The sequence below is a fragment of the Oryzias latipes genome, chromosome 11 (assembly GCF_002234675.1).
Source record: "Oryzias latipes chromosome 11, ASM223467v1".
Classification (NCBI taxonomy): Eukaryota; Metazoa; Chordata; class Actinopteri; order Beloniformes; family Adrianichthyidae; genus Oryzias; species Oryzias latipes.
This window is the reverse complement of record NC_019869.2, coordinates 4901670-4913351: the sequence shown is the minus strand read 5'-3', so window position 1 is coordinate 4913351 and position 11682 is coordinate 4901670. Positions and strand designations below refer to the sequence as shown.

At 39.0% G+C, this 11682-nt stretch overlaps 1 protein-coding gene across 2 annotated transcripts; it reads right to left on the bottom strand.

Annotated features, from left to right (window-relative positions):
* Positions 1-1329: 1329 nt before the first annotated feature.
* rnmt (RNA guanine-7 methyltransferase) lies at positions 1330-6100 on the bottom strand. Of its 2 annotated transcripts, none has more exons than XM_023959810.1 (11): positions 6010-6100; positions 5376-5532; positions 5162-5291; positions 4955-5080; positions 3750-3865; positions 3489-3670; positions 2142-2306; positions 1945-2062; positions 1769-1870; positions 1654-1687; positions 1330-1541 (listed from the first exon to the last, which is right to left on the bottom strand). In XM_023959810.1, the coding sequence occupies exons 2-11, from the start codon at positions 5523-5525 to the stop codon at positions 1504-1506; spliced, it is 1161 nt and encodes a 386-aa protein (XP_023815578.1). In that variant the 5' UTR covers positions 5526-5532; positions 6010-6100; the 3' UTR covers positions 1330-1503. The 2 variants fall into 2 exon arrangements, with proteins under 2 accessions (XP_023815578.1, XP_020562704.1); XM_020707045.2 differs by having other exon boundaries at positions 6006-6076.
* Between the last annotated feature and the right edge of the window lie 5582 nt (positions 6101-11682).

The following is an 11682-nucleotide window of genomic DNA, read 5'->3' as shown; positions in this document are numbered from 1 at the left end:
CAAAGTATGTAAATGAAAACAAGACAGCGATGAAAGTAAAAGGCAATCGATTGTATTAACAGAAAATAGACATTTAAACAATACAAAAGAACAACAACAAAAGGAACCGGGATATGGGTCTGAGTCCTATTGAGAGGTTTCCAAAAGTCTATTGGTTGGGATGTAGTTGAGGTTTGCTGCAGGTGAGGAGTTGTTATTGAGGGTGGAAGTATCAGGATCTCAGATTTGGGTAGCTCGCCATCAAGTTGTAGATCAAAGAATACATAACAAAAACCTGACCTAGAAAGGGTCAGAAAAAACAAATCAAGAATTGAACAAAAACAAGCCACAGTCATTTCACTGGGTATACTGATAGGTCAGATTAATCATCATTGTAGAAAGTAAAAACAAGAGAAACAATATTCTTATCAAAAAATCAAATAACTGTTTCAAATAGAATTCAAAGTGTGTACACAAGTCAAACAATTCCATATCAAGGTTCAAGGTAAGTGGATAAAAGTTTTAAATCAAAAATGTACTCTGAAGTTACCAATTAATTTTATCCCATTATTAATCAAAGTAGAATAATTTTAAACAAATTAAACTTTCAAATTTCAAATGTTGCGCAACATGGTTTTTCATTCCATTATCTAATTCAAAGACAGTGGCCATTTTGGCATCATGGAAATAAAAGTAACAGTTCAAAGTGTTCAATTAACACAAAAGGAGGAAAGCGACTTAACAAAATTGCTTCGGCTTGAATTCAGCCAACTAAATTAAAACAACCAAACAAGAACCATTAAATAAAACAAAGTCTCAAAGGTGAGGCAGCATTAGCTTAGCTCTGTGACTATGATAAAGCTTTTTTCTGGTTTCAGTGTCGCGACCGCAAAAACTCACCAATGAGCAGGTCTCTTTGGGGTTAGTTAGTGTCCAAAGGTAAATGCTGAGGTGTCCAAATATGTTCGTATTTGTTCGTATTATTCGTAATATGTTTTAGGCGTCCTGGTGTGGCCACAGCAGCAGCAACAGCTGAGAGCAAGAAGCAGCCAACAGGAAACAGGAAGCAGGAAGTAGCAAGCAGGAAGTGCACCAGCTGACCAAGAACTTATATACACACCAGGCCTCTCACAATAAGGGCGGGGCCAGGTGCTCACAGTTAGTCTGATGGCTTGTCTGATGCCAAGGGGTTACATTTACAATCAAGAAGTATTTCTTATTAGATGAGGCTCCGCCTCTCCACTGAGTGGGCGGAGCTTGCACATGTCACTCAGAAAACTCTGGAGGCACATTTCCTCTAAAACGACCCGAAAAGGGCGGAAAATGTGAAATGACATCTTTAAGGCAACGTGACTTTTGTTTCCTTTTTTATTAAAAAAATTTTGAGGCAAAACTTAATTAACCAACAAAGCTTATACAGTCTATAGCTTTTTTTTTTAAACAACTTAAACGGAACAACAGAAAAAGGTTACAAAAAGAGGAAACAGGTGAGATGACGGGAAGGGGCGGAGCTTGTTTTCAGGATCAGGACATCTTCTGAAACACATAAACCAAGTAGATGCCTGGAAAGCAAAGCAGAAACAAAGCCTTTGTAATCAGTTTCCATGCCAACATCCCTCAGATGTTATTGTTTAACCGCGGAACGTCTGAAAAAGCTTTTATTTTGAAACTTACTGGTTGCTTCCCATTCAGATTGGCTCAGAGTTCCCTGCAAACACACGTGCAACACGGTCAGAGCAGAGGATGACGAAAAGCTGCTAAAAAACTCGTGAGGCGAGTGAATACGCACCAGTGGAGGTCTAACGCCTGCCTTCTTGCAGTGCTCTTGAGCAGTGGCGTATTCGTCTTTGCCGTCTGTGGCCTGCTGACCTCCATCCTCACAGGGATAGGGCTACAAGAGCACATTTCGCACGATGACAACGAACCGAAAGGTCATTTAGCGGCAAAATGGGCGGATCCTTTTACCTCCAGGGCCATCATCTTCATCATCAGGCTGCGATGCTGCTCGTTCCTCACTTTCTCCTTGAAGAACTCTGAGAACCTCTGCTTCATCACCAGACGCATGTTGTAGCGTTTCGCCATGCTGAGACACGGGAGATCACGGGAGTTTAACGGCGGGTGGCGCTGCATGGATCACCGGGTGCAAACGAATCTGAACTTACTGCTCAAGAAGAGGAAAATAGACGAGAAACTCTGGAACGTCGACGACCTCCTCCAGGCTGAAGTGGTACTGGCATCCAAACAGAGGATAGGAGCCTTTGGACTGGAAGGAAACTTTGAAGACCTCGTTACCAAACGACAGAGAGTCCGACGCTTCCAGGCGCTTACTGCAAAAACAGAGAAGAGCAGCAAAAACATGGCTTAGGTCCAAAACTCTATCTCAGTGGTCCCCAACCCCCAGGCTACAGAACAAAAACACGACCTTGTGGCTTTATTTATAATCTGATTCTGAAGAAAGCTTTATTTTGAAAAACTGCTCGATTCTCTCCACCACGTCCGACTCATTCTTGATGCTACTTTCTTAAAGCGCCCGCACCGACTGCTAAATTGAAACCCCCAAGCTAGTAAAGTTAACGAAAAACAATTGTATTTGGAAAATTTCCTTTAGCAGAAAAGAGAAAACCGAAGAAGAGCCCGCGACTTCAAAATAAAAGACATAACAGACAAAAACCAGGAACCTTTACTCCAAATGTGGATTTATTGTGACAGTTGTTCTCACAAAGCGCAACAATAATGAGGAATATACATCAACTAGCTGTCTAACATCACAAGGATGCTGCTAATAAAGTTTTGTTCAAATGGTGGATTCGTGTTTAGTATTATATTTAGAAAATACCTTTTTTATTTAATCCGTCGCACCTTAAAAGTCAAACAAGACTGAAGTTGGCGCAGACGTTAGCTCCTACTTTGACAGTTATGAGTTAAGGGAAAATCTAGATCACATTTTACGGTTCAGACATGAAATGTAGTGAACAAATAAAGTTTAAATCAGCTGCAATATTAAGAGTATATATAATATTAAGAATTAAAATTAAAAAAATTAGACGCCAACTTCCTCCTTGTACAGGCCACTCTGTGAGAATATTGTCCGTAGCCTGAAAAAGGGCAGAGACCATTAATCTGTCATGTTCCACACATGACAAGTTTGTACATTTTAAAAAGCAAAAACCCAGTATTTATTTCAAATTATTCTACTGAGGCTAAAATACTTCAAAATTGTATTTATCATCCTTTTTTAACGAAACCCTAGAATTCCGTAGCTCATTAATGTAAAAAAATATTGTGAAAAAACTGTGATTGTGTTGTTTATCTGAGCTTATCTTTGCCTGACAAAGATTACAGCCCATTATTGGGATGAGACAAACAAACCAAGAGGTGCCAACATGACAAACCGTTCATTCAATTATTCATAACTCTACACTTGAAGGGACGAGACTGGAAAGTGTGTCCTGTAAGTGGGAAACCAGCAGGGAGCAGCGTTGTGCTAAAGAGACGGATGTTTTCCTTACACCAGTTCATAGGCATCTGGCGTCGTTCCAATGAAGAAGCCTCCGGGCTTCAGACGCTCACAGGCGTTCCTCAGCATCATGTCGGCCTTCTGCTCGCTCTCGAAGGAGTAGTGATACACAAACTGACAGCTGCAGATGTCGAACATCAGCTCGGCGTCGTCCAGCTTCTCTGGCAAAGACTCCTGGGACAAAGGGATCAGGAGAAAGGGATTGTGGGTAGAACAGCAGAGACATGCATGCTCTTTGGTTTGCAGGTCGTACCTTTGAGCAGTCGGCAGTGATGAACTGAGCGCTGAAGATTTTCTCGTTGGAGTAACTTTTCCTTTTCATCTCATCGTATCGGCTCTGGCACTGCTCCACAGACACGGCTGCTATGTCTGGAGAACCAGAAAAGCATAAAACCGTCTTCAAAATGGATCAACGTAAAGTAAAAGCGTCAAAAGCGTGATTTAGTTTGAAATTAAGTATTTTAAAAGAGAACATGACAAAAGTGGTCTTTTTCTGTCTTGGTTGTTCCCACTTTAAAGACCCACTCCGGAGAAAATTGTGTATTTTTTTGTATTTAAGATGTTCCAGTGACATTTTTCTGATCATAAAGGACATATATAAAGAAGATTGAGCTCAAAATTACATTTCTGAGTGTTTTCTTTATTCAAACAGCTATAAATCAGGAGACAAACAATACAGTTTGAAAAAGAGCTTATTTGTGACTTAGAAAACACACAATGGTCGGACAAAAAGCTACCAGCTTCACAGTTCTCAGCGACAGGGAGAGGGAGAGGGGGCGGGGTTGCTCTGTGGCAACGGTCCTGCCCACAACTGAATCTCTAATGAACTCCTGACGCTCTGCAGGAACTATGTCCTTGAAAACGACACAGGTTTTTGGATTTTTAGGTTAAAAGCGAAATAATGCAAAGGCCACCGGGAACGCTTTGAAAAGAGATCAAAAGATGATCGGAGTGGGACTTTAGAGGTCAGCAAAGGTCAGCAAAAACTGATCGACCATCATTCCAGTCCAATGTGTGGAAACACTTTAGCAAAGACATGTGACCATCCAGTGTGCTAGAATGTTCTAAGAATGTTCACTTTGGATTGTTTGAATGTGGAAAAACAATAATGGGCTGAACTTTAGGAAACTAAAATGGATTTGACATTCATTCTTGTTTACTTGTTTGTTTGGACACATATTTCATTTAGACTTAATTATCTTGCAAGAAATACGAGGAGTCTGGAAAACGTCACTGTTCAGTATCCAGGTAATTTTTACACTGGTTGAAGTTTTGGCTAAAGATGTCCTGGATTGATTTTAAGTGAGTGAATCTGATCGTTCAAAAGGAACCAGAATCAACGGTGAATTGGATCGTCGACCAAAAATAATGACGTGAATCAAATCGTTGATAAAAATGAATAGTTACACCTCTATTTGAATCTAAATCCCAAAAAGTTTGTCAGTCATAACTGATTACCTGCACAGACGAGGTGATCGATTCCTCCTCTTCTCCACTTCAATAAGTCTCCACCTTTTCCACAACCAAGATCCAGCACACACACCCGGCTGTTCCCCGCCTTCCGCACCTTCTCTAAAATCTCACCTGTCGTCAAAAATAATAACAATTCCTGTTTGCAAACATTGTCTTAGCCAAAAACCTTCAGCACTCTGTCATCATCGTTACCAATCAGGACACTCTTCAGCCAGTTGTTGAAGTTTCTCATGAAGAAGATTCTGCTGCGACTTCGAGCTGCCAGACCAACTTCCTGCAGCTTATTGTAGTGGCTCGCCACCTTAACACCGTGATCAGAAACCTGAAGAACACCGTCCTGTTATATTCAAATGCCAATCGCTCCATCATATGCAGATCTGCTGAATGAAACTGAGGAGAATTGTACCTGTTTTTTGGTGGGTGACTCATCATCACCTTCATCTTCTCTGACTCTCTTCTTCACCACTTCCTTCTGAACTACCTCCCCACTAAGATTCCCTTCATTGCCTTCTTGTTGTTCATTCTCCTGCTTTGTCGTCTCTGTTTGTTCAGACATCCTTATCCTATAAGTACAGAAGAAGATCCTTTGTCTCTGCAATTTTTTTTCAACGATATTACTGTCCCATAAATGGGTCCAAACTGCAGTTAGATAGGGCGTTTTCAAAAAAGAGAAGCTCTTATTAGTAGTAGTTTATTTTTTCAAAGTGCAGATTTGGCAAAAACCTAATAAGTGACGTAGCTTTTTAGATTATCGAGCGTAGCTATAATGCTAGCAGCAACTGAATTTTAAAGTTTTCTAATGAGTAACCTAAAACGAGGAATGAGGGGAAAACAAAACATTGTGTGATCGTTACGTACTACTAGGAAGTGAGCGGCTAACGTTAGCTTATGGGCTGTTTTCTTTTAAATACAGTTAGCGGCAACATTTGTTAAAATTCTTTTTTTTTACATCAACCTAAGTCCAAAAGCTAAAATGTCTCAAATTGAACGTATTATTTGGCGTTTAGCTATATTTGAGCTTAAGATAAGTACGTACTTACAGCACTCTGCAGACAGGACGCTTTACGAAAGACAACTTCCGGTTGTGATTACGTCATAATCCTGCGTCCTATCCGGCTACTTTGTTTTCTTCTTCTTTTTTTAATTTTTTAACCTTATTTGCAAACGTATGTCTATGTAACAAGTACACATAACTGAGGTTAAAAAATAAAAATAAAAGAAGTAAGATGGCAAAATGCTGACATGAATAAATGAAATAATCCTCACTAATACTCACACTTTCACATGTTTGTAAAAAGAGGTCCTAGACACAATTTCATTTTTTGAATATGTCCAATAGTAGACTTGACCCCTTGTTATGCATACAATTTAAACCCTTAATATAATTTTATTGCGATTTTTTTTTAATAAAATGAACTTAGGCCGTACTTTTTTTCCATTTTGAGGTATGAATAAAACATTTTGAGCTTTTTTTTCCTTCTTCTTCCTCTTTTAATTTTTCTTTCTTTATTCTACTGTTTTAAAAAATAATTTTTCTTTATAATCAACTTATTCAGTAAAATTGTGAATGCCAAATGGACTAAAAACAATATCAATATACTTTATATGGAGCCACAGCACAACAAAACAAACAAAAAATTATAACGGCAGAGTTTGTTCTAAAAAACGGACATGTCCATTTTTCCTTTGTTTCGTAATAGCTTATCTGTATTCTACTTACAAATCAAGTCAGGGTGAAACATCAGTCAGAGATTATGTTACAAAAATGAAAAGGTGGCGCTAGAGAAAATGGAATGAAAACACAAACAAATTAAGGAAACAGCAACTCTGGCACAGCTGGGACAAACACAACTCAAAACAACAAGAATCTTGAAATATTTTTGATAGATTGTGGCAGTGTTCTTATTTATGGTGGATTAATTATTTGGTTATCCAAGTGAATAATAGCCTACCGTTAGTTTTTAAGTTATAATGTATGGCTTTAAAATGTGTGGGCATATCAACAGATTCAAGGATTTAAAAACCATGTTACTTTCCTCAAGTAATCCTAAAGTAAGTAATCAAAGTAATCAAAAAGATTATTCAGAAGCATAATTGCTATTTTACTGAGATTTTGTTTGATCATATTCTTTTTGTTTGTATATATATTTCCATTATTTATTTGTTTTTATTTTTCCATCCACCATAAAGCCTACACTTTCATCATTTGTACATCAGTAACTTGCTGCCCTAGTTTAAATTACATCTAATATGTAACTGAGTAATTTGACGGTGTTGTTTGTTTTACTGTGCTCATTTTTATTTTTTATTGGTGTGTAAAAAAAAAATTTAGTTTAAAGGAAATTTTAGACAAAATTTCATTCTTCAGGTTTGCCTTTTATTTGTCTGTTTGGTTTGCATTGATCTATTACTGTTTGTTTTGTATAAGAACCAAAATGCTGATACAAGAAATTAAAAATCAGACAATTCAAACTGCGTAATAGTTTGTCTTTATTACTAAAGAGTTTCTGTGTTTATAAAATATGTTAGCTACGATCTTAGAGCTGTGAACTCGCTTGCTTTGATCTAGTTTTGCAAATGCATCAACCTGAAGAGATTATAAGGCAAAACTGGACTGGAGTGAGGAAGAAACAGAATGGGTTTACATTAGAACTAAAGTTTTTCACCAACAAAAGTGGTGGAAAAATAAAATAGGATCATCTGAATTCAAACTATGTTGTCTTGGGAAATCCAGTACAACATCTGAGTGGTTGCTAACATTGCAGTGACCATTTTCTGTGTCTGTACCTGCAGTAAAGTTTAAAGAAAAGTGACATTTTTAACAAATACTTGTTTGAAAAGGCAGTTAACAAATACAAATATTAAACTTTTGTTGATTTATGCAAGAAAAGCATCTTATTTTACATTTCAAGTATCTATAGACAGCAAAAATGAACAAAGACGTGGATCTTTTATGTGAGAATTAGTCTTAGGAGTAATAATATTGAAGGGTTTAATAAACTAAACAAATTCAATAATAAAAAATGTGTCTTTGGTGGACAAAAAGCAGATCTCAACAAAGCAGACATATGGAGCAGTTTCAAAATAAAACAGGAAGTAAAGCAAAAGCATGATCTTCTATTGACCAAACGAAGAAAAAAATAAAGAACAAAGCCAGTGCATCCTGCCAGTTGGTTTCAGACTGTATGACTAGATGCAGACAGACACACTGAGCTTCAGTTTCATATCAGCAGATCCTGGATCGCTTTCATACGGTGATCCTGTCTGGTATGTCTGTAATTTTAACTGCTGATTGCGATCCGAGAGATGAGACTTATTACTGTGCTGGCAGAAGCTGAGCCTGACCACCATCATTCTGAACCTTCACCCACCCACTTCTCTGATCAGCCCTCCTCAATCCAGAAACTAATAACTGCCGGAATTCCAACAAAAAAAGCCCAAACATCCAATACAATAAATCCTAGAGAGAAGACACGTTTTTATGTTTTTAAAACATCAAGTTTCACACAAAGTTTCTCCTAAAATTTATCCCAGTTGCTTTGCTCAGTAGTGCTTGATTTGTTTTTCAAGTAATAGTAATCGTAAGTTTAACAAAAATCTGATCCCACATTTAATTCTAGAAAAATTTAAAGCTACTTTAGTTCATTTATTCAACATAAAAAGTGATGGAATGAACATCAAAAATACAAAGTATCCGGAAAATACTCACACATCAGATACAAGGCAAAAAAGCATGTAAAGAGTGCAGCAATACACCCAAAACCAAGCATAGAAAGTGCATCTCAGCCTTATGTATCAGCGTTAAATATAAAAATGTTAGGTTCAGTAATTATGAAAAATATATTATTCAATATTAGAGATTTTCCCAAAATTTTCTACAAAAAGGGTTAGGCTATGCCCTGGGGCAGACTCCTTGACTTCCAGGCTGAAGCTCCAACAAAGAGAGAAACCACTGTTCACAAAATAACCACTAGGGGCTTTTTTTTTCAAATAGAAATGTTGGTTTCTAACATTGCAGAGCAAAACGTTGGATTATCAGGACTAACTGTTTATTTTTATAGACAAACAATAGCATTTTTGCAGTAACTAATCATGAATAATCTCAAAAACAGGTGTGTCATCTGGAAAGAGGAAAGACGGTAAAGAGACTTGGTGGTGGAATGAGGAAGTACAGGAATGCGTCCAGAGGAAGAGGTTGGCTAAAAAGAAGTGGGATGTAGAAAGGACTGAGGAAGGTAGACAGGAGTACAAGGAAGCGCAGCGTAGAGTGAAGAGAGAGGTGGCAAAGGCCAAACAGAAAGCTTACGATGAGCTATATGACAGGTTAGACACAAAGGAAGGAGAGAAGGACTTGTACAGGCTAGCCAGACAGAGAGACAGTGATGGGAAGGACGTGCAACAGATAAGGGTGATTAAGGACAGAGATGGAAAGGTGCTAACAACCCAGGAGAGTGTACAGAAAAGATGGAAGGAGTATTTTGAGGAGCTGATGAACGAGGAAAATGACAGGGAAAGAAGGGAGGAAGATGTGGTTGTTGTGGAGCAGGAAGTAGCAGAGATTGGAAAGGATGAGGTTAGGAAGGCTCTGAAAAGGATGAAGAGCGGAAAGGCCGTTGGTCCTGATGACGTACCTGTGGAGGTATGGAAGTGCCTAGGAGAGACAGCAGTGGAATTTCTAACAAGGTTGTTCAATAGGATTTTAGAGAGTGAGAAGATGCCTGAGGAATGGAGGAGAAGCGTTCTGGTCCCGATCTTTAAGAACAAGGGTGACACGCAGAACTGCAGCAGCTATAGAGGAATAAAGTTGATGAGCCACACAATGAAGCTGTGGGAAAGAGTAGTGGCAGCCAGGCTTAGGAAGAAGGTGGAGATTTGTGAGCAGCAGTATGGTTTCATGCCCCGTAAGAGCACCACTGATGCCATTTTTGCTTTGAGAATGTTGATGGAAAAGTACAGAGAAGGTCAGAAGGAGCTGCATTGTGTGTTCGTAGATTTAGAGAAGGCGTATGACAGGGTGCCGAGGGAGGAGCTGTGGTACTGTATGAGGTCGTCTGGAGTGGCAGAGAAGTATGTCGGAGTTGTTCAGGACATGTATGAGAGAAGTATGACGGTGGTGAGATGTGCTGTAGGTCAGACAGAGGAGTTCAAGGTGGAGGTGGGACTACACCAAGGATCAGCTTTGAGTCCTTTTTTGTTTGCTATGCTGATGGACAGGCTGACAGACGAGGTAAGACAGGAATCTCCCTGGACAATGATGTTTGCGGATGACATTGTAATTTGCAGTGAGAGTAGAGAGCAGGTGGAGGAACAGCTAGAGAGGTGGAGGTTTGCTCTGGAAAGAAGAGGTATGAAGGTCAGTCGTAGTAAGACAGAATACATGTGTCTGAACGAGAGGGATCAAGGTAGAAGCGTTAGGTTACAGGGGGCTGAGGTGAAGAAGGTGCAGGAGTTTAAGTACTTGGGGTCAACAGTTCAGTGTGATGGGGAGTGTGGAAAAGAGGTGAAGAGGCGAGTGCAGGCAGGTTGGAGCGGTTGGAGGAAAGTGTCAGGAGTGTTGTGTGACAGAAGAGTGCCAGCAAGACTCAAAGGAAAGGTGTACAAGACAGTGGTGAGACCAGCTCTGCTCTATGGGTTAGAGACGGTAGCAGTGAGACAGAGACAAGAGGCTGAGATGGAGGTAGCAGAGATGAAGATGTTGAGGTTCTCCTTAGGAGTGACCAGGTTAGACAGGATAAGGAACGAGTACATCAGAGGGACGGCTCATGTTGCCTGTGTTAGCGACAAAGTCAGAGAAGCCAGACTGAGATGGTTTGGACATGTTCAGAGGAGGGATAGTGGATACATTGGTAGAAGGATGTTGGAGATGGAGCTGCCTGGCCGGAGGGCAAGAGGACGGCCAAAGAGGAGATATATGGATGTCTTAACAGAGGACATGAAGTTGGCTAATGTTAGGATAGAAGATGTTCATGATAGAGTGAGGTGGAAAAGGATGATTCGCTGTGGCGACCCCTGATGGGAAAAGCCGAAAGAGAAAGAATAATCTCAAAAACATCCCAAACACTCATGACTTTTAAAATAAATGCCACAGAAATCCCTAATATCATTACCTATTCTCTTAAAGTGAGCCAGCGTGGTTGAGTTTTTTTGTAAATTTATTTCCAACAATACATAGAAAACAATAAAAACAACAAAAAAGAAACCAACAAAGGAACATTTTTATATAGATCATCAATTTATAGTTCAAAATGGAGTAAGAAGAAATTAAAAGTTTTTCAACCCTACCCCTAACATATATTTACCTTAAGTGTATACGGTATAACCCACATAGCACCGACTTTACATACCTTTCATTGTCATCAACATCTGCCCGCATCATCATACACACACAAAGATCTACACACAAACACGTACAGTGTTTGTACTGTTGTTCAAGCGTAGCACATCATTTAGACTGTTCCATAGCTTAACTCCATATATTGCTGTACAAAAGCTCTTTTTATTATGTGTGCCTTGAGTTCTTTAAAATTATTTTGTTTTGTCAGACTATACCTGCACCCAATCTGTCATGAAACATTGACTGTAAATTTTCAGGTAAATTCTGTCTTGCTTTGTCAATCAGTTGTATTATTCTGTGTTCTATTAGATCCAAAAGTTTTAGAATCTTTGATTTTAGAAATAACAGATTAGTGTGATGTCCATAACTTGAATAATGA

Coding starts and splice junctions, on each gene's coding strand:
- rnmt (XM_023959810.1), bottom strand. CDS start 5,525: ATGTCTGAACAAACAGAGACGACAAAGCAGGAGAATGAACAACAAGAA. Junction 5,292..5,375: donor AGTCACCCACCAAAAAACAG/GTACAATTCTCC, acceptor GGTGTTCTTCAG/GTTTCTGATCACGGTGTTAA. Junction 5,081..5,161: donor GCTGAAGAGTGTCCTGATTG/GTAACGATGATG, acceptor TTTTGACGACAG/GTGAGATTTTAGAGAAGGTG.